The following is a 23644-nucleotide window of genomic DNA, read 5'->3' as shown; positions in this document are numbered from 1 at the left end:
GACATGTCTCCGTTTTCAGGATACAGTAATTTTTGACTGTTTTGAACAAGAATTGTGTTGCTGCCTTTGGCATGCATAGTTCACGTTTCACTAACTTCTGTATTATAACGCCACCCAAATGTTATTTTTCTCATTGACAGCAAGTCTTTTATATGTGCATCGATCCTACTTGAGGAACAGTGACCCTGAATGCACAATATGGATTTGCGGTCTTGCAAAATGCAAATAAAAAAAACTGTAAACAAATGAGAAAGTTAAATAGATATGTTATGAATGCCACACGGATACATTTTATTCTTAGCCCAAATGTCTGCTCATAACTCATTGTTCATGTTTAAAATTCAATGTATCATTAAAAGGGGTCAGCCTCCTTTATTTCTGGAGGTTAATTCACATGAAATAAAAACAGCACAATCCTTTCATTGTCTTCTTACAGCTATTCCTTTCTAGATGCCAATGTCAACATTTATGTTTCTTCCAAGCGGCCCTCTTTCACCATCTAGTGTTTGAAGCCTACGATTTAATGGCATGCTCTACTGTGCTAATGCGCTGGATTTGTCAAGTTAATGCTCTTTTCCCGGATCTTTCCTTCTCTTCCTGTCCGCGCCTCCTGCCTCCCCAACTTTACAATGTAGCAAGCCGAGCAGTTGTTCAATCAGATGTACAGCCCAGTAAGTTGTTAAGTTGTTTCTGAAAATGGCCGCTCTGAGACATGATCGCATGAGGACCCATTGCCATGGCATTGTGTTGTACGGCTCCTTGGCTGTCGCTTCGGGATACGTCACTTCTAACACCCATATTTCAGTTGCGCTGTAATGGATGCGCTTGTTGGCTTGAAGGCTGTGTCATGCATATATTCTGCGTAATCCTTAATAATACATTTGATAATGCTGTATGTCACATTCTCTAAATGTTATCATCTCTAGCTCTACAACTTGTTATTAGTAGCAGAGCATGTTCTGGAAAGAAAGCACTATTCACAGCTAGGCTTCTGAGAAACTTTATTGGATCTTTCAAACTCAAGCGATTATCAGGTTCTGTAGTCGTAAGTAGTGCAGAGTTAACTCATGTCGCAGGGTATCAGCGTGTCTTGTTCTAACCTACTTACGTTGATGGAATCAGTGCAGGTGGAAAAGGAGCATTTGTAGTCTTTTTAATCCGTGACTGCTCATCTTTCACAGAGATTCATTAAACACTAAGACCCTTGTCATGCGCTCAGGCGGAGTTGAAACTGTACAATAATGAAGACATTATCGTCCTGCCGCGCAGCGAATTGGTTTCAGTGAAAGAAAGTATTCTCAAAGCAAGACAAAAATTATTCAAGTTGGTATTAATCCCTACACTACTTTTGTGTCATCATATTTTGACTTCAGTTGTTGGCTTCACACACACTGATACGCAGATTGTGCTTACGGATTAAAACATACATCCCCTATCACAGGTTTGCACTAGCCGTCTTGCAAGTTTAAGGAAACGTAAGACCCACTTTTTCAATGACAATCTCATTGACTGCTAATGGGGACCCATATCCCACCTATTGCAGTCCTAGCATGTATCCCCATACAATCCTTTGTGTAGACCCTTCAGTGTGATCTTCCATTTAGTCCCCATGTTGCCATATTACGATACGGTGCTTGGTGCTGTATCGATGCCACTACATACATACATACATACATAAATACTTGGTGCTTTCATTTACTAAATCTACTTTATTTCAGCTAATGCAGTGACCAAAGGATGCCTCGTTCAAGTGTGATACTGCTATGCTACTATGATCTCATATCTGTAAGTTAGGTTTTGCAGATTCATCAGCACATATTCTATTAAAAAAGATAAAAGAGTTATGAGCTGTCTTATGTCAGCTCAGAGTAAAGCAAAATCCTCTCACTATAACCTCATGAAATACCTTTTGAAACAATTTGCAGAAAGTCACATTTGTAGAAAACCCGCACTTGCAAGTGTGCCATCACATTGCAGAATCTTTCACACTAGAAAAAGAAAACCTTAGCCTTTATCAATGACTGCACCTCTATCCTTCAGTTCCTCATATCAGGCCTCAAGTTACCTCAGCTCAGCAGTCCTTCTTCTGGAGGCTCATATAACCCAGAATTGTACCCAATGAAGGCAATTAAACCCCCTATCTGTCACCTTTTGGTAAACGCATAGCGTGGTGGAGCCTCGCCTTGTAGCCTATGTCCCTCTTCCTTTTAATTTAGTTAATCTCATATTGCATACAATATACTATAGGTGTCCCGAGTACATTCACTTGCAAATGGAAACCTAAGTTCATTTTTGAAACCTTAATCTTTATCCACTCTTGACAGAGTGCAATGGATAGTTCAAACGTATTGAGGAGGCATCTGGTGAATAATGTCGCAAAATATTTCAAATCCCAAGCAGACATCTTCAAACAATGGAAAATTTGAGAAGGCACACACTTTATTGCTAGATGTTGAGTAGGTAATATATCTACCGTAGATAGGTAGAGTTGTGGAAGAGTTACTGCAAATGGCTGAAGACATGAAATGAGGGATGCGCCATTTGCGATTGAGTTTGAAAGATCCTACAAAGTATGTCAGTGCATGTACATGTGTATCCTTTTGTCGATCTGCTTAACAGAATCATTTTCATTATTAGTTTCTTTTTTCATTTTCTGATAAAAAACTATGTCATATTATGTATCATAAATAATAACTTGTATTTGGCCCCACATGTACAAGGGTTTTTATTTTCAGTGTCTGATTTACAAAATATTCGTAGAAAAAAGCATATACATGGCTAGTAAATGGTAATTTTTGGAATATCTGTTTTTCTGGCAAAGATTATAAGACATTACTTTCTTGTCCTTCTTCCTAAGACAGATTTGCCTTGCCCATCAGACAGGATTTACTTATCCTACTCAACATAAAAACTGAACAAAACTATGCAAGTAGCTACCTAGTCCCTAGTTAGGCCTCACTGTACCTATAATATCCTACCCAACATAACATTTAAAAAAAGATGCAAGTATCATCTTTAGGTAGGCCCCAAAATAGGGACTTAGCCAGAAAAGTTTTATCTGATATCATTACACGCGATGTCTGTTATACCTCTGTGAGTCATCTTGTTTCATGTTTTTACTGCTTTGCAGTGTTCACACACCTGTTCTCTAGCCTGTCCATGGGGTGTATTGAAGCCAGTGTATGGGTTTGCAAAGACACTCCACTGTACCTCTGTTATCTCATACTCCTAGTCATGATGTCTCTGCTGTTTGGGATCTGGGTACAGGGCAGTTAGGCAGGCGAAGTTGACATTTGAGTGGACGCAATCTAGATTGAAGTGGTGCACAGTGTTTTGGTGTACCTGCACTACTGCCCGGTTGTCACTTGGTGTCTGTGCAGTTCCAGCCCTTACTTGCTGGGTTGTGCCGTATTCCTACAAAAACAACAAAAAGGCGATGGTTGGAATGCCTGAATTATCTCTCAGCAATTGGCAATTGCTCAGGTCTCATCCTAGTCCATAATTTTTCTCCCAGAATGCCCCCTCAGTTTGGAACCAGCCATATGTAAATCAGTCTTGACCCTGCGCCAATAGGAACAGTGCAGCCTGAACACCCAGTCAAGCCCCTCCCTGCACCAGAAAACAAGCAACCCAAGTCCAGTTTCAGCTTGATTAGGGCTCATCAATAAGGGTTAACCCGATCTTGGGTTGCTTGTGTTCAAAGCTACAAAGATGGGGTACAAATGAAATGCAAAGTTTAAACAAACAAAAATGAGTTCCTCAGCTGGTAACTAAGAGGATAGTTAACAGAAAAAGGTTCTTACAAACATACAATGGTTGTTATGGACATTAGAATAAATTACGGTGTTTATTTGGGGGGAAAACACTGTTCTCTTAATAGAAAATGGACCACTGAATGATTGCTTCCCCCATAGCAGGATGTCATCTAGGATCTTGATATTGTAGTTGAATGGAGTTGCTCTTCAGAGGTGGTTATCAAGAAAAAGGTACAGCTGAAGCCACTTTGGAAAAACAATAAAACTCATTAACAAAAATTAAGTACTGGCTCTGCAACAGATAGAGTTAAAGAGGATACTGTTAATGGATACAGATCTACAAATAAGTTTCTGCTTAGGCAATCTTTGGAAATATTTCATCAAACAATTTTATGAACCGCACATATAAATAGAAAGCTAATCTGCAGAACATGAGAACTCACTAAATATCTCAGTGAGTGGTTGTAATGTTTGCCCATGAGACATGGATGCATGCAATAGTGTAAAGTTCGAAAACAATTTGCAAATAAACAGTAGAGGGATCGTGTACAGGGTTAATTCAGCAAGATGGGGCAAATGTGGGGTGTGTGAAGGACATACCTTCCAATGAGTAATACAGCTCATCACCAAATCCTCAAAGGGTAGAGGTAGTATTGTCACCAGCAACTGCTCTCATCTGCATCTTTAGCAAAGTATGGAACTACTTTTATAACCACAGTAGCATACAGTACATGGATAGGATTAAACAAAACTTGACAAGGAAAAACCTAGGATAGTATGCAGCAAGGACATGCAAAGGAAATGTGAATCATAGAACTTTTCCCAAGCAAGGGTGAGAGCAGTTAAACATCACAAGCAGCCCCACAAATAGTATCAACCAAACATGGCACTAGTTTCATGGAAAGCCACTCCATAAACGCATGTTCAAGCATAAGGTCATTTAGAAGCCTGAATAACTAACACACATGAGCCAGAAATGCCAATCAATACCAAATGGGCTCACATGGCTCTTAAAGATGGAACCTGCTGCCCTTACATGCTCACATATTTTAAGCAAGATGGCAATTCTTAACCTAGAAATGAGTTCCATCAAATCCAGCATGCAGCATGGAAACGTTTCCGTGTTACAGCACGTTTAGATTGCTAAAGGCTGCAAAGCACCAAATGTCTAGGGGCTAATATGTTATACCGGGACACTTGTTGTACTTGCTTTTCAATTACCTTACAAGAGGCTATTCCAATTGGTAGTTTCTTCCCTCAATTTGAAATAATGATTCTCATAAATGCATATGCATTTTTTGTATGCCTTAAATCATAACCTTCTGTAGTAAAATTTGTACTTAAAATATTTGAAAAGCAGTTCCTTATTCTTGTTTTTCAATATGCGAAAACTTTTATAGCACAATCATTTCTCATCTGAGTGCTTGAAGACTGTTCAAATTAAGCTGCATAGTTTTTGTTCATTTTGGTTATTTGCCTACCCTGGGTTTCTCAATGAATGTTTGTGGTACAGGAACCACAATATAATACATTTAAACGGGGCCTGATCTGTAAAACAGAAAGTGGAAATGTAAAGTTTTCTATTTCTTCCTGCAATGCTTCTTATAATTTACCCAAGTGCTATTATGTTACTGAAACATATTTCATACTTAAATATAGGTTAAGAAATGTAGATTGATATGCATTTTTAATACAGTACATCTTAATTAACTTGTGAAAACCCTGCTGACTCACAGACTTCATATTACAAAACAACATGACCAGTATTCACAAGTTATGTTTACTAAATTTGATCTCACTACACATATCTAGCATCTTTTGCTCTTGTTATGAATAATTGCAGTTAATGATAACTTCTGTACAATAATAAACATGTGGTGGAAACCATTTCTGCAGATGCATCAAGATCAATATGCTATTCAATATGCTATTTGTTTACCATTTTTAAGAAAATGGAGGAGCATCATAACTTCACTGAGATTTATTTCTCTTGAGTCTTGGTCCTTCTCAGAGTCACTAATGATAATTAATAGCATGTTACATGCAGAAGCTGTACATATATACTATTTATTAGGTTCTAGGTCTAAATCTTTGTATAAATAGCAGAATTTTCAGCCAGGCAGCCTTTGGAAGGAAAGGTGTTCACAGTTAGAACCATGGAATATACAACAAAGTACATTGTTCTAAATCATTAACTCAGCAGACCTAATAAATGTTTGTAAATTGTCCCTCCACCTTTGTGGGAATTTGAGTTGGCCAGTTACACAAGGTTTCTACTCAATCCAGTTGTGCCACATGGGTTTAAGTACTTGAACTATCTGTGTCCAGTGGGGTAAAAGCAAGTGAAAATCAAATTGTTAAATATGCTGATGGAAACCAATAATTTCGATTAGACATCAATAATCAGCGAGCATTTTGCAACTGTAATTATACATTTAGAACTTATTTACATGTCTGAAAAACAACTATTATACCTGCAACTGGATCTTCTAGAAGCAATTTTTAACTGGCCAGCTGGAATTTTCATCAAGGGAGAGTGTGAATTTTCGTCGCATTTATATTGAATGCATGCGCTGGCCATCTGTAAAGTGAATAGAGTATGAGAAAGCTTCGCACTTTAATGTTGATTTTGTCGCACAATCTCTTTTATCACAAATGACTTTCACCGGAATGCCATTAACAACTTTGCATTGAGACCATAATGTTTCAAAAAGTGTCACTTTGATTTCATCAGCTTTAAAATTAGTGTTCCACTTGTTTGACCAGTAGTTACAAAAATCCTATAAGCAGGAGCAATATTACTGCACTAGTCACTTTTCACGTCGCTTTCAATTCGAATGACCATGTAAAACCACAGATTCTCTCATTCATAAATCCCTGTAATGATTGAAGTGAGAAAAGGGTCAATACGCAGAACAGGTGTCAAGATAGCATAGTTAAGCAGGCTGGACATTTCCGTATGTAAATACAATATTGTATGGAAATATGCCTGCATCAGTTGTATGCATTTTGGAAGAAGTGATATGTGATATTTCCTCTCGGTATACCACTTATCCGTATTTAACTCGGGTTGAATAGTTTGTATGCGTTATTATATTAACTTTAAAGAAGTATGTGGTACAGTGGGCACATAGTTCTCTGTGCAGTCTTTGACAAAAGTGTGAACATAGTGGTCCAAGCTCAAAAGCAGTGGTATTGCTGCACACTATTTAGCAAAAGTGTGAATAAGTAATAAGTGAATGCAGAAACAGTGGTACTGTTTGCACTAGTACACGTTTAATAAATTGGAAATATACTGCACATTGTATATGTAGTTCCTATATGCAGCTTTCCATTTCAATATGTGATGCTCAGGGCCAAATATTGTTTTAGGATAAAACCGGTGTTACATGTTAACATTAATATACTAGAGATATATTTTCTAAAAAAATAATGTTACCTGATCAGTTAACGTATTCGCTTAAAATATTTGATTGTGATGGACTTTCAGTCCAATAACTCGCTTACATGTTTTTTTCTGTTTAATTAATGCAAAGAATTCCAACCTTCTAACGACAGTTTTGGTATTATTATTTTTACCATCATGCATGTTTCTGATCAAATTTGTTTCTTTGCTTGCCTGCCGTGTTTTCTCTTGCTTGCTCTTTCAAGATGACAGTTGGTGAAAATGGAAAGCCTGGGGTAGGATGAATATTGTGCTGTCCTTTGTTTCCACCTCTCTGTCAACATTTACGTTCAGTATTACAGCACTTCAGCTCCTGCTTGTTCTTGGGTGTTTCTGGTGTTGTTTTCATACTGTAGTCCATTGTCTGTGAGAATGTCACTTACCTGTGCATGTTTTACCTGGTTGGTTATGATTGTTCTTGCTCATACCTGTGTTTCTCTGAGATTCATGGCATTGGAAAGCAAAGAGTGTGGGTCTAATCATCAGCTTAAATCAGACAATTTCTGGTAGAATACATAAATAAAAAATAAAAAAAGAGTACGTCCAACAAGAAATACACACAATGCATTATTTATTTGTATTTCACACCCGCACAGGTGGGTGTTTATTGCCGAACCACCTATGTATAATGCAGTACACATTTGAAGAATGCCCCTAGAGTTACTAGCAAATGTTTGAAGCACGTTGTCTTTTATGATTCTTTGTTAATCGAAATAAAGACAGAAATAAACTGAAACTACTAGCAAATGAAACAACTATCTGGCTTCTATATAAGTCTGGACTAAATGCATATGACTTAATGATTTAAAGGTCAGTGTCTACATCTGGGACAGGCCATTGTCCTCCGCTGCCTGTACTAATGGCATTAGCTGCGACAACATACACTTCTTTTCAATGTAAAGTACAATTTAATAACTAGAGACTGTGTACTGGCTATTGTCACAATTGAAACTTATAAGGTGAACTTTACATCTATGTATACGTTCGTCAATTTATCATATGCAAAAGCTGACAGACTACCCATAGTCCTTGTTCCTCATTCCATGATTTGACTTTGAGACACATCTCTCTTCCCAGCATTCAGTTAAAGGTGCATTTCTTTAAATTTAACATTGAAGGCTCACGAAGCAGAGGAAGTAGCTAGGATGAACCCAGAGCTTTCAGACAGACTGAAGAAGCTGGACAATGACGTGTCTTACTACAGAGAAGAATGTAACAAAACTCAGGCTGAAGTCAACAGACTCCGAGGAATCCTTGAGGAAGTCGAGAAGGAGAAGAATGACAAAGATAAACAAATTGCAGAGCTTGAAAGGTAATTTGACGTTTTGTTTTGTAATAATTATAATTTGCGTATCCGATTTTTTTTAACCTTTATAGTGTGTTAAACATTGCTTATTCTTGATAGCCAAATCTTTCTGCAAAAAAGGAACCAACAAATTTCCACCTAATAAAAAATACTTGACATCAAACGTTAATATGAAAGGTTTATCTCCATTCGTTGAACACGTTAATGTTACCACCCATTCTCGGTTACATCGTTTTTTATTGGTTAATCATGGCCACATATTAGCCATGTTTCAGGTTTGGACTAACAATTGCATTCCAGTTTTTAGCTTTTCACAAGTATAACTGTGCCTTGTTTTACACTATTCACCTCCTCTGTAAATTAAAGCCATTTTTTAGATCCGGCTTGACTGTACTTTTTCACACTATTCAGCTCCTCTGTAAATTGAAGGCATTTTTAGATCCGGCTTGACTGTGCATTTGATTTATGACCTATTGCTTGCAATATGCATACAGTGGGCTTTGGTCAGTTTTGTTTAATCTCTGACTTCTTGGTGTGATCACCCTTCACCCATTCTTTTGAGCCATTATCAATCATAACTTGGATCAGCCCAGAAAAATATTTTACTCTCATTATCATGTGTTTGGTCTCGGGGTGTATAATTCTACCTTCTAGGCAATCGTTCTATTGCAGTCCATGAGGGACTATTTTACTGCTAACATTGCACTCTTCCATCACACTTTCTTTTTCTCATATATGCATTGCCTGCAGAATAAAATATTGCACCCCCACTGACTGAGAGGGTGTGAAAAACACAACTGCTGTAAACTGCCCTTACTTGCAGCACACATGGTGCAAGACTGCAGGGGCGCTGCGCTCCCCAGTGCTAGGCACCATCCTGCTCATCCAGCATCACTACCTCCTGAGTTTCATTTACTCTGAAGGTGGTGACATACAAGAGCAGTGCCGTAAGAGAGAGTCTCCCTGCTATCTCTACCTCCCACTACTTCCAGGTTATGCTGCAGCTAGTGGCCTTGCCAGCACACAATACTCCTCCTGATGGTGCTACATGCTTCCTTCTCTATCTTCGCATTCTTCTCATTTGGGTTCAACATCTAACTTGATTCTCCAGTAAGAATACACCAGAGATTTCCAATATTACCACTTCGTTATGCTTACCCATCACATTGGCTTTTTAACGGTTAGGTTCAGGCTCACTCTTCTGCTGGTTGTAGCTGTCTCCTGACAATCTAACCTACGCACTAGGTTATAGCTCCTGCTGGAGGATGCTAGGTATAGTAACAGCAACTACCCCTGCCAGATGACGCTAGGTACAGGTGACATTCGTACATTGACAAATGTTTGACAGCATGGGATTGCTCCTTCCATCTCCCCTGTGGGATAATAGTTAACCTCAATGGGGGTCAACAAATTGTTGTTTATTCCATAAAAACAGCGAGTATACCTGCATAGGTTGCATGTGTTACGTGTGCCATTACCCGGATTGTGTCAGGCACTGCATTAGACAGGGCCTTTTGTGAAAGGAATCTAAGTCCCAAGGAAAGCCACAGTCCCAAAGGGGGTAGGAAGTTAGCTGACACAAGTAGCCCCATTTGAAAGATGCCAGATTAACTGACATCCCTATGCATCACACGTAACCCCTAAATTGCTGGGTGTTGGGACAGAAAAGTCCTCTTCATGGTAAAGATGTGCACGCCTGCCCTGAGTGCCTGACTGTACTGTTGTCTGGATCCCTAATGCAGGTTTTTTTGTCGTAGGCGAACACTGATCATGCGTGTGTGCCATGATATAGGCCTGTGTCACGGATTGCTGTCTTGTTGGACCAGGAGGGGTCTCTAAGGCGCTACACTCACAGAAAGCCACTGCCTTCACCAATAGATAAACGGCACAAGTGCGGTGGTGGCAGCATACCGTGTAATGATAGTAGTGACTAGGTCCTTTTTACCCTGAGTCATTGAGTGAGGCCTGCAGACTTGCTCACCTTTCTAAAAGTTCTGCTGCTGTGTGTTTAACTCATCCTTGGCTGACATCAGGTTGATGTAGAAGTACGTGCGTAGTAAAAACATATGCGGAGTGCATGTGAGCATGCAAGACATACACTACACAGAAGGTGCAGCGTGGGTCAGTGACATAGGGTGTTTAAAGTGATATACTCTGGTGCAGTACAGAGAGAATGTAGTATTAAACAGTGTGCGCAGACCTGGTGTCTGTTCTGCATGTGGAAATGCTGGTGGTAGAATGGTACATGGGCACAACAATACTAGACAATGGAGTGTGCTGCAAGCAAATGCTGAATTCAGAAATGCCTGCATTGGTACATTACGAGGAGGATCTTGAGTTCATTTTTGGAAGACCAGGCCTGCCTGCTGAAAACATGAGGAGTAGAGAAATCTCCCCCAGACAGAATTGCATATTGATGCATTCCTGTAAGCTCTGTACGACAAGCACTGGGTGAGAGGGAGCCAGGCTCTCCCTGTGCATTTCAAAAGGTTCTTTGATTCAGTAACAGATCACAAGGAAAGGGTCTAGGCATATCTCAGGAAGAGGGAGATGGGGGCTGTCAGGAAGAGGGAGATGGGGTCTGTTAAGAGAATCTTAAAGGGTAGGGCTCAGGGCCCAGGATTAATCTTTGATGCACAGATCACTGTGGCTGACATCCAGATGTGAACTCTGGTCACTCCCAGGAATCTTGTTGTGGGTTGATCAGCTTTTGGTCCTGCCTGAAGAATGGGGAGATATGTCCATTTCAATGAAGCATAACCAAAACTTTAAACGTCATTGGTCCAGACCCTAAATCATCATCATCAAGATATCTTTATTTCGGCGGTTTGCCTTAAAAAGTACAAAAAATAAATATATACACAGACAGACCTGGCACAGAATAAAATAAGTCATAACAATACATTAAGTGATGATCAGTCCCCTTCTTCTATTCCACATTGCTAAAAGAAATTTAGAAACTGCAAAAACTATACATTCAGATGTGTCTGTTTTAAGAATTCTAAAAGCATGGCTACATTGCCGAAAACCCATGTTTTTACAGATAGGCACTATCCAATGCTTCCTAGCTTTTGAGTATGCAGGGCAAAAAAGTAATACATGGAGCTCATCCTCTTTATCCACAGCTACAGCCAGGGCAGGCCTCAGTAGAGGTTGGTGCCCAACTGCTGGTGAAAGCTCTCAGGGGTAAAGTGCCGTATCTCCATTGAAGATATAATTTTCTTGATGCTATAGGATAGATAATATCCATAAAATTCTCAAATTGATAAAAATCCTTGACACTTAAAAAAGATTTAGTTAAAACTCCATTCTTAGGGGCAGTCTGCACTCTGTTTAGTTGCTCAGCCACGTAGATCTTAGTAAGCATCTTCCGTGAGATCACCTTGCAGCTTGTTTCCGGTTCATACCACATGTCACCTAGCCCAAGTTTGATACACTGGGATTTTATAAACATAAACCAAGGGATTTTTAGTACACTATTGCTAGCCAAAATTTCCTTCAGCTCTAGTCTATAATGCAATAATTCCGGCGTAGTCCACAACCTGTGCCAGTACCTAAGGGGCTTCAGAGCTAGTTCATCATCCATCGGCCTCAGATCCAGATCCATCCTTAAAGGATGCAGCGGGGTACTTTGTGGAAGTGATAATAGCTGTCTGATGAACTTATTTTCAATTTTAAGGAGTTCCAACCCTGTTGAATGCCCCCAAAGTTCCGCTCCATATAAGATTGCTGCCCTGGCCTGGCTCTTATATACTTCAAGCGGGGGTTTAATAGGTTTATATGTAGACGTATTAGAAAACCTAAGAATACCCCCTGCATACTGAGCTAGTTTCAGCTGCGCTTTGGCTATTTGTGGAGCCCATGAAAGATTTTCACTTAGAGTTACTCCTAGATAATCAAAGGTTTTTACCCTTTCCAAATTTGATGAATCTAATTTTGGGTTCGGCCGTGTGGAAGGTGAGGGATTAAAAACCATATACTTTGTTTTATTCACATTGATTTCCAGGCCACGACCTCTACAAAAGTCCTCGAAACTGTCGAGCACACGCTGGATTCCCATTGGTGATTTAGAAAGTAGCAGAGTGTCATCCGCGAACATAATTGCTGGCACCCTGCTACCTGCCAAAATTGGGGCATCATTATTAAGGGCACTATTGAGATGGGAAATCACACCATTAACGTATAGGCAGAACAGGGTAGGTGCTAGAACGCACCCCTGCCTCACCCCTCTGCCAATGGGGAACTTAGAAGTTAAAGCCCCATTCTTCCCATGACGCACCTGGGCAAAATTGCCCTCATGCAACTTAATCAGTATTGCCAGGATTGGTAGTGGCACCCCCAGGCTGACCAGCACAGCCCAAAGTTTTCCTCGGGGTACTAGATCAAAAGCGGAGCGGAGGTCCACGAATACCATGTAGAGGCTGCCACCCTCAATCTTTGCTGTTTTCCAGAATAGTAATAACAGGCGAAAGATTTTATCCATGGTAGAGGTGTTCCTCCTAAACCCCGCTTGGTAATGGCTCAGTATAGCGTGCTCCTCCCTCCAGTCCTGCAGTCGTTCAAGGATGAGCCGTGCAAAAAATTTTTGCGGGACATCTATGAGGCTAATGGGCCTATAATTTGCCGGTAACAGAGGGGAACCCTTCTTGAAAATGGGAACGATTTCAGCACCCAACCAGGTGCAGGGCACATTCATTCCTCTCAAGATTGCATTAAATAAAATACATAGATATGGTCCCCAGATCTCCATTTGATGTTTAAAGAGGTCTCCCGGCAGTTTGTCTAGCCCTGGGGCCTTACTGGATGGAATTTTCGAGATGGCATTAACAACTTCCTCAAGCGAAAACTCTATAAAGTCGTAGGGATCATTCGATGTTGGTAAGACCGGATGTGAATCCATATCAACTTCAATAGCGTACAGGGCTCTAAAGTGGTCTTCCCAAATGTTAGCCTCTATATTAGGTTCGGTTGCAGGTTTGGGATCCCCCTGTGTTAATTATAGACCAAAATTTACGGGCATCTTTCTGTTCTAAAGCACAGGACAGATCGGTCCATTTTGCATAGTCCCAGTCCTGTTTGGCCAGCTTCAACATAGCTTTATAGTGTGTTCTCTTGGCGGCGATAAGGATCTTGTCATTGCCATATTTTACAGCCCGAATCAACTCTTTTTTTGCCAGGCGACAAGCATCATTAAACCAGGAGGAGAGAGGAATCCTATTCTTTCTCTTAGTTACTACTGGATTAAACACATCAAACGAGGTACTAACAAGGTTGGTATGCAGGGCCTGCAATTTGATATTAAAATCAGGAGGAGGTTGTTGAGATGTTAGAACATCTAGTTCAATAAAACACGGCAAGATTGAATTATACAATCTTGCCAGGTCCTCAGAGGACGCCTCCACCTTATCCCACTTGACCCTGCGCCGATCATTCGTTAGGACTAACCTATCTGCTCGAACATCTCTGGGTCCTAATTCCTTCGGTTGTGTGACCAGAAAAACCAGCTTCAGCCTCAGCAGATTGTGATCACTGTCATCCCTTTCAATGACCTCGAGGTCGATAACCTTTGACCACAACTGTGTCCGAACCATGATGTAGTCTAAACGTGATTCGTGGCCCTTTTTATTGTATGTGCACCTAGAAGGTGTATCTGAATAGGTGCGTCCGTTACAGGCCCTAATTGAGTGACTTAGTGTAAGGGCCGTTATTTGGACCTCTAAGGGGGACCAAGACCTAGTGTGTGGAGATTGAATTTGCGGAATGGACCAGTAATCATCCTCAGTTGCAAGTGCACCATGATCCATCCCCGGTAAGGGTTCATAGTGACAATTAAAATCTCCTGCTACTAGTAGGAACACATCCGTTGGGATGGAATACAGAAAATTTGATAGTTCGTCAACCGTAGTAGACTCACTAGCTAGACTGACAGGTCTCGAGTAGACATTCACAGCAGCCAGCTTAAAGCTATTAGGCCATTTCAGGATTACACACTGTATATCGTCCGAGTGGGTACAAACAGACTCAGCTGTGCAACCCAGATGAGTTGCCACCCATGTGGTAAGGCCCCCAGATGGTCGTCCCTTGCCCCCCCATCGTGCAGGTATATGAAAACCCGCAAATCCCATTCTCCTTTCCTCTGTTCTCGCCCATGTCTCCTGGAATAGACATATGTCCATTCCATCAATGAACGTGCCCCAGTCATCACTCGCTATTTTACTATGTAGCCCCGCAACATTCCAGGACGCGATTACCAGGGATTCAATATTCGTGGTTGCCCTGGGGTTACAGTCACTCCTGTTTGTAACGGTGCTTTCACACAGGTGCTGCTCTATGACCTCTTGGGCTTCTAGGCGCCTGGCATCAGATATAACCTCTTGGAGTTCAAGGGGGAGTTCCGCGGTGGGTGTATGGTTCTCTATATCAGTGGTTAATGTCCCATCTATTCTTGACGGGCACTCAGCCTCACCAACAGCCCAACTTTTGCTATTGTTCTGAATTTGGGCATCACCCATTACCCGACCAAGTCAATCCACTTGGTCCAAACAGATATATCTGTTTTGAATCGATATTTTGGGAGGTGCTGGCGGATGATCATATGGAGCCCTTAATGACCTAACTCCTCCTCTGTGTTGTACTAATGTCCACCCATTCTCCATAGCGTTCCAGCGAGTCGGTGGGTAAAAGTAAGACAGCGGGTAAGTTTGGATCAATGCTCCCTGGTCCTGATACCTCCAATTGCAGATATATTCAGCAGTTCGGGGATCTTTAAAATTTACTAAGATACAATCGCCCCTGCTAGTTTTAGGACCATGACCCACCCACGATACTCTACGTGCCATGAGGATTTCACTAGTAATACGGGGGGGAAGTGGTCGATTTTTATTGAGCCAATCTATTACTTTGTTTTTAAGAGAAGGGTATGGTTCTATGGTTAAATTTGGGAGCTCAGGGACTCCAACCAAAATTGCCACATAAGGGCTACATTCAGGTGGCAAATCTATAATGCGTTCCTTGGGAGGATAACCCTTGCTCTCCATCTGACCACCCTTCCCTTTATCTACATTGGCATCCCCCCTCCGCAATGGTGTAGTTAGCGTAGTAGTTGCACTTGTTGCTATTGGTATTGTTGGAGGAACAGGCGTGGTGTTATAAGTTAAAGCTAGGTCAGGCTGGGAGCGCCCATTTTCGGCTGGAGCAGGACATGGATTAGATGTGTCTACCTTTAGCTTGCTCTGTATATCCAGGGCCACCTGTTCCATCCGCAAAAGCTGTTGCTCGATACGAGACAATCTCAATTCCAGGGGCTTGATAATAGCACTCAAAAGAGCACTTACAGTGGCATATGTCTCTACTGGGGTGTCATGTGTCTCTAGTGGAGTGTCACTGCTGATAGAAGTTGCTAGCCCAATTTCTGAGGGTGTAGGTGGGGCTTGAACTAAAGCAGCAACAGGTGGAGCTGTTGTAGTTGAATTACTTGTCATCTGGCTACCCGTATGAGCTTTGGCAAGTTTAGCTTTTTTGCCCCCGCCCTAGGGGCCATATTCATTTTTCTTTTTGGCATCGCTCCCTCACGTCTTCCTCGCAGCTGGGGGAGACTCAATCTCTCAGGTGAGCTTAGCATTGTTAAAGCTAGAGTAGAATCTAGAGCTTGCTCAGGTAAAAGAGACTGCGGTGGATCTATGCTACAAGGTACATTATCACTACATGAGGGGCCATTGTCTAACATTCCTCTCCTAAGAGCATCCGGAGTGCGAGCATTGGCGATATGACCCATAGAGGATCTTTTTGCAAAAGCTAAATCTTGGGAGACTCTTCTTTCCATTAGTATTATCCCCTGATCAATTACGGAATTTGCTCTTGTAATGAAGTTGTCCAAAGTTCCTGTTAGTGCAGTCCTGCTTCTGGTTGATGATGCAGCCATACTACGTTAGTCAAGCAGCAAAAATGACAATACTTACAATCCTCCTCGATACTCAGTACGGCAAGGGGAATTTGGGATGACAGAGGGGTGGCCCGGTCCGGTCTTGACTGTGCTTGAACGGGCTTAAACGGGCCCTCCCTTGGCCCGGGCTTTGCCCGGGACACGCCCCGGACGCGTCCCGCGTACGCGTGACTGTGATGTTAGTTATAGTAGAAAAAAAGGGGGGAGGGGCCGGGAAGAGTCAACAGCTGCGGCCAATGTGTGTCAGCAGAGGGGCCGCTGGTACTCGCAGTCCCGGCTCCGTTCACAGATGCTCCCAAAACAGTCAGCAACCCGCATTCACCGCCACAAGGCTCCGCCGTGCGGCTTCCAAAGTTCGTGGTCAAACACCTGCCTCCGAACGGCACCCCTAAATCAATTTTGTGTCTGGAAAAGAACTCTAAGTAGATACCATACTTTGTCTTCTGCCAAGCAGCCAGCTGGGCTGTGTGAGGAGAGGAAGCTCTGCAAGACTTCTGCCTGAGACGAGGACCAGGGGCCTAGCCAGCTTGTCTCCCTGCTAGGTGGGGGTACATCGCTCAGGGAAACCAAGACCACCTGCCCTGGAGTCTGGATCACCAGTTACTTACCTGCTCACTGAGACCAGTGTGCCTTTGAGGGAGACAAGCTTGTAGGGGGAAGAGAGATCCTGAGAGAAGCTCAGATGCATGGGTATCCTGAGTGAGGTGTGAGGAGCTGTGCCTCTTTGTTTGGTGACCCCCGTAAGCCAGCACGGCCTTCTGTGCACCAAGGACAGTGGTGCATCGAATGGACCATTGCCCATGTGTAGCGTTGTGGAAGCACGTGACTCCGTATGCCAGGAGTGGCCGCTGTACGCCTAGATACTTTATTGCATCGTACGGGCTGTCACCACTGTTCAGGAAGTTGCAGCCATCCTGTATGCCGGGGGGGGGGGGCAGTGGAAGAGGCAAACTGAGGCTAGTGTGACCGGACAGTGAGATTCGTTGGAGCACCAATATATGCCAAAAGGGACCGATCAAAGCGATGAGGTCGGCGGTCTAGGTCCATTATACCGGTGACCCAAAACTGATGCAACAACTAAGAAGCGGGATGCTTTGTATTCGAGGAGGTCTGAGGACAGAGGAGTCACCATCGGAGCCCTGATGGAAGTAAGGAAGAAAAGACTTACTTCGTGTGGCTTGAGCCTGCGAAACTCTGATCGCCAGGACACTGGTAAGCGCAGCTCAGAAGAGAGCCAGTGCCTGCTGGAGGTGGACATTTGAATGCGTGCAGCCTGACTCTGCTGATCTGGGCCAGGACCACATTGCATCGCAGCCAGAGTTCGCACGGCCGAAAGCAGATAAGTTGAGAACTGAGCCTGCCAGGCCCTGGGTGATATACCGCCTTTTGTTTTTGCAACCCTACTTGACACTTAGTGACTACACTTTATTGGGGGGGAAACCCCGTGAACAGGGCCTAGTAGTTTACTTTCCCTGGATGTTACCCCATTTGAGTTGGGATTAACAGCGCACCTGTTACATGGGAACTGGGAAGCCCGGCAGGTGGCCTGACAAAAACTAGGGTGGCTGCCTCAAGGAGGACTGTGTTATTGCTTTTTGAATGTTGTTTACATTTGCATATGTAAAATTAGAATTAAAATACTTCATTTATACAAAATAAGTACTTGACTAGACTTTGATTTATTGTATGTGCTTCATGCACGCTGAGTTATGAGTCGGGTTTACTCATCTGTATCTACACTTCACCCTGAAAGAGCCTTGACTGCTCATGCTATGATGTTAACTGAGAGTTAGGTGTAGAAGGAAGTGCTTGAACCAGTTGAGTGGGATTCATACTAGAGTGGGTCCTGGCACATCAGGAGAAAAAGGCCTCAACCACCTCGGTTGTGCCAGTAATCATTGCTTGCTCTGCGGCCCTCTGAACGGGGTTCTGACTCTGGGTCAGACCCACCCCATTATTTTATAAAAGGAATATTCCTGTCATCCACTGGGCTTTCTGCCCCGGGGGCAAATTGGTGCAACCCCAATTTGTCCCTTTTGGGGTGGGGTATGGCCAATGGCAGAGTGCAACACCCACACCCCATTCTTTTGCCCCATATGCAAAATGACTGGGGCCCAGTGGACTTTCTAACCTCCCCGGGGGCAGATTTCGGAGGACTCCCTAATTGGGACAAACTTCCTATCTGCCCCCTTCTGGGGCAGGGGTATAGTTCAATACCAAGAAGGCCACCACCTCCCTTTGTTTGTTTTGGCACCATTTAGAAATTCCTGGTGTTCAGTGTGTTTTCTGGGAGTGAAGGCCCCTATACATCCCCCAGGTGGTGGCAAAAAAAATCTATTGGCCCTGTGGTGGGAAGAGCACAGGCCCATGCCCAAGGGGGTCCCTCTCCCTCAAAACAACCCTGCATGAATGCAGTCCCTCTGGTCTAGTGGGCTTTCTGCCCCCCGGTTAAGCCAATTGGGGTTAAATGGCCCTATCTACCCCCGAGGGGGAAGAAAGACTGCTGAGCCTTTCTGGGTGTGCTGGGCATCATCACGCCCATGGTGGGCAGGCCTCACCCCTATGTTTCCCCCCCCCTGGCATCTAGAGACGTTATGCCCCCGGGGGCAGCTTGAGGGTAATCTCCTCCCATCCACCACTCAATGGGCTATGTTTATTAATCGTTTTAGTTGTAATTGTTGTATTTAATAATTCATTTAATATTAATGACATTTAATTTTGTATATATTTTATTATTTCAATATCCTTTTTTTATATTTTTAATTTATTTCCAATAGAAAAATGTTATTACTAGAATTTAATTTAATTTGATTTAAATTTCAAAGTATAACAGTTTCCCTGCTGTTACATAGGTTGAAGTGGGAATAGTAAATGCAACACCACCAAAGTCCGGCAGTTTTCCTACTGGTATATATGTTTAAGTGTGAATAGTAAATCTAACCTCTCCAAAGTCCAACACTTTTTTCGCTTTTCCTTATGTTGGAGTTGGAATAGAAATTTGACCCCCTCCAAATTCCTGTCTCCCTACTGTTGCTCAGATTTGAGTGGAAATAGTAAATTTAATCCTTGAACAGTCCAACACTTTCCCTGCTTTTGCTTTCTTTGGGGTGGGAATAGTAAATATGACCCTCCGAAGTCCATCACATTCCGTAATGGTCTTTATTTTGGAGTAGGAACAGTAAATCTTACTCATTGAATATTCATTACACTCTCTGTGAACGGTTTCTTCCAAGAAGAGTCTTCCATAATGTTAGACCTGGCATCCTTCGCTTGGTTTCCCCTGACTTTTTACCTCTACCTCCTGTATTTTTGATGGTGTGCTGGATTTCGTTCATGCTTTTTCTGGGCTCTTTGCCACTGCTGATCAGTCCCAAAGTGCAAGTGCTGCCCGTGTAAAATGTGATTATGATTGGTTATCCATGAATGGCATATTTGATTTACTGATATGTCCCCAGTAAAGTGCACTGTGTGTGCCCTTGGCCTGTACATCAAATGCTTCTAGGGGCCCTGCATCACTGATTGTGCCACCCAAACAAGTATCCTTTTAAATGTGTCTCAAACCTGCCACTGCAGTGCCTGTGTGCACAGTTTTTAACAGGGCCCGGAGTGAGGGTAGGATCAAAGCAAGTTGCTCTGTAGACCTGGCATCAGAGCAGTGCTCTGCCATCCCCGTCAGCTCTTTCACCTCGGGATCCTCTGACCCGGGGCGCTTTACCGCATCTGGTTACCGACTGGCAATTCCCAACCAGTATTGCCATAGTGCCAGAGTACCTACTTTTATTTCTTTGGTCCTGATGAAGTGCCACCTGACCCGTTAGGGGCTACCAGGCACAAAACATGTCGACCTATGCACCACATTAGCCCTATACGACCATCATATCGAGTTGGGGCCCAGTCTTTTAGTTAGGCTAGTGTCCCTTGATTATAAATACAATACGTTAGGGCAACCCTAGACCTATTTTATCCTTCAAACTCACTATACTACCTAGCCCACACACCTGCACTCACCCTACGGCTTCATCACCAAAAGATCTCCGCCAAAGAGCCCCTTCGCGGGTGCCCGTCGGGCATTGCAGCACCGGCCCGACGAGGAGCAGGCCCAATGATGAAGCATGACATCCTTCGGGGTGTGTGAGGGCATACCATTAAAGGCCTTTCCTTCCCCCTTCCCTTCCCTAAGGAGCTGCACTCCCTTGTGATTACAGTTTTTAACTGCCATGTTCACCTGGCAAGTGCACCCACTTGCCAATCCCTAACCTTCCCTTTTCTTACATGTAAGCCAGCCATAAGGTAGGCCCAAGGTACTCCCATGGGCAGGGTGCAGTGTATGTTGAAGGTAGGACATGAACTGGTGTGTTTTACATGTCCTGATAGTGAAATATTGTGTATTTCGTTTTTCACTATTGCAAGGACAAGCTCTCCCATAGGTTATCATTGGAGCTGCCTTGTAACATTTTACAAGTGTAGCTTTCAATTGGGAACAGCTAGAGATTTGGAGTTTGGGCTCTCTGAACTCAGAATGTAATAACACACCTTTTAGTAAAATGCCACTTTTAGAAAGTGTGTGTTTTCATATTTAACCATCCTGTATGCCTCTCCTGCCTGTAGATTCACTGTCTGGTTTTAGACTGACAGGGGCTGTTTATGCATTCACTCCGGACACCCTCACTCTCACAAACGGAGCTGGGGTGTACCATGCATATGCTGATGGGCCATCATGGGCTAGAGTGGTGGGAGGAGGTGTCATTGACACCTGAATAGGCTGTGGCTGCTCTGCACAATCCTGTCTCCACCTCCTGTAGAGAAACTGGACCAGAGGAGACAGAACTGGTGTTACTGAACTAGTGACTTTCTGAACAAAGGAATCTGTGATATAACAACACGGTCGTTACACCGTGGTACAATACATCGCAGTTATTACAACGCAAGTCATTACAATGACATGCGCTGGAGGGCGCTGGACTTAGGAATAGTATGATTTACTATTCCAAATCCAGCCTACATAACAGTAGGGAAGGTGTTGGTATAGTAAATAATACTATTCCTTTGTGTATAGCGCCATCCAGCGCAAGTCGTTATAACGACTTGCGTTGTAATGACAGCGATGTAAGCGTACCGCGGAGTAACGATCGCGTTTTAAAGGTCATTCGTTTGAACGAAGACTTCAAAGGGAAAAAGGGGTATAAGTATTAGACCTAAAGTCTCATAATTTTAGATTACTTCTGGAATCAAGAGGAACCTCTGCCAAGGAATAAGAGCTTAAGAGCTGGAAGGAGGAGTACGACCCCTTTGCTGTGTGTTGCTTTGCTGGGTTGGCCATCAGTGGCTGCTTCTGCTAAAGAGATGCCAAAGACTGGACTTTGCTGTGAAACCTGCTTGAATAGAATCTCCAAGGGCTTGTGTGTGCTTGCCTCCTGTTATGATGTCTCAGGGACACAAAGACTTCACCAACAGCCTTCTTGAACTCTGCTGCTGGGAGTTCTGACCTGTGTGGGGGTGCCTATTCCAGTTCTGGGCCCCTGGAGGTTTTTCCTGCTACAGAAACCTATGAAGAACTGAAGATATCTATTAAAAACTCATGCTGTGCTCTTCTTATGGCTAAATTTTCCAATGCAGCACTGCCATGCATTAGAAATTACCACCACACACCCCTGTGCAGCTGAAGAAATTGACACAGCACCTGCCCGCGGCCCAAGACACCGCCGTACACCAACTCCAATGCTGGGCCTGCTGTGCGGCTAAAAGAATGAACGCATCACCGGTCTGCAGCTACAGAAATCAACGCCGCATCCATAGCTCCTAAATTTTCTCACACATTGCACCTGTGCGGCAAGTTTTTCTGATGCAACACCCACAGACCAGAATCACCTGGGAAATCGACCTTATCACTTCCCTCTACAGTCCAGCTCAGATGCATCACTTCTCCTGCATGTAGCAGAACTGTCACATTGCCTCCCCAAAAACTCAGGAACTGATGCATTGCTGTGTTTTACAATTGCTTCCCTCTTCTGCGGCGGTTTTGCCTTTTGGATTTTGACGCATTTGAGGTACTTTGTGTAAAAATCATGCATCCATAGGTTTCTATGGACAGAATTGCATGACACCTTTTAAAAGTCATATTTGGATTTTTGCCATTTTGGTCTCGTTTGGTTTTGATAAAGATACTTTATTTTTGTAAACTGGAGTGATGTCCATTTGTTGTGTTTTGCCTGTGTTACTGTGTGTGGTTTGTGAAAAAACTTTACACATTGCCTCTGTGATAAGCTTGTCTGCTCATGCCAAGCTCCCAAGGGGGTGAGCAGGGGTTATCTAGGTGTGTAACTCCCTTAGTCTGGCTAGAAGTAAGGGTCCCTACTTGGATAGGGTGCATACCACTGTCAACTAGAGACCCCCATTTCTAACACATAGTCCCTCTGGGCATGTTTTTCACAGTAAAGATTAAACCCTTGGAAATATATGGATCAAACAGAAGCTCTGTATTATTTCTGTCCAGCAGCAGATCCATTTTGAGATTATTGCCATTTTGATCAGCTAAATGGTTGTCAAATATGGGTGTTTCAAGGTTAACATGACAGCAGTAGGTAACTAGCTAGGCCTTTATCCATCTACTAAGGGTGGGAATGTCACTAAATTTTGATAGAAATATCCACCTACAAAAATATTGAATCCATAATATTTACCATCACTATATCTTCAAGGTAAGCAGACGGAGTTAAGAAAAGTACTATATAATTTATATAATTATATTGACAACATAGTGGCTGTTAGTGCTATGAATGCAATAATTTTGTAGGTTGAATTTTCCAGCCAAGATATAGTGACATTAGCAACCCCTCATCATATGTTCCATGAGTCTCTAGATATTTTAACATTTTTGCCACTGAAAAGTACTGATTGATCTAGCCCAGCAAATAAAGTTTGGATGTATATTGGCAACACAGTCAGAGTTGACCATTGTAGCACTATACAAAATAATTCTAGAAATTGATTATTTAGTATAAGTTTCTAAATGGTATTCTGCCTTCAAGGACTCATTCAATACTACGTACAGAGGAAGGTTTCAACATCATATTAGTAATCCATTAATCTTGGCAATTCTTCTAGACATGACTGAAAAACAGCAAGCTAAATTGATTGGCTTTAGGAAATAGGACCGGGTTCAGCCGGTGGGTACTTTATCAAATATACTTATTTTC

General features: G+C 42.7%; 1 protein-coding gene across 4 annotated transcripts in view; it reads left to right on the top strand.

Annotated features, from left to right (window-relative positions):
• ERC2 (ELKS/RAB6-interacting/CAST family member 2) overlaps positions 1-23644 on the top strand; it is a 2271945-nt gene that overhangs the window by 1185459 nt on the left and 1062842 nt on the right. For 2 of the 4 annotated variants that reach the window (XM_085624647.1, XM_085624646.1), the window contains exon 11: positions 8319-8512. In XM_085624647.1, coding sequence (XP_085480773.1) covers positions 8319-8512 — 194 coding nt within the window. Of the gene's footprint in view, positions 1-635; positions 672-7406; positions 7437-8318; positions 8513-23644 lie in introns of all 4 variants that reach the window. The other 2 variants (XM_085624645.1, XM_085624648.1) reach the window with 2 other exon arrangements.

This window comes from Triturus cristatus, chromosome 9 (genome assembly GCF_964204655.1).
Source record: "Triturus cristatus chromosome 9, aTriCri1.1, whole genome shotgun sequence".
Classification (NCBI taxonomy): domain Eukaryota; kingdom Metazoa; phylum Chordata; class Amphibia; order Caudata; family Salamandridae; genus Triturus; species Triturus cristatus.
This window is presented reverse-complemented; position numbering and strand designations above follow the sequence as displayed.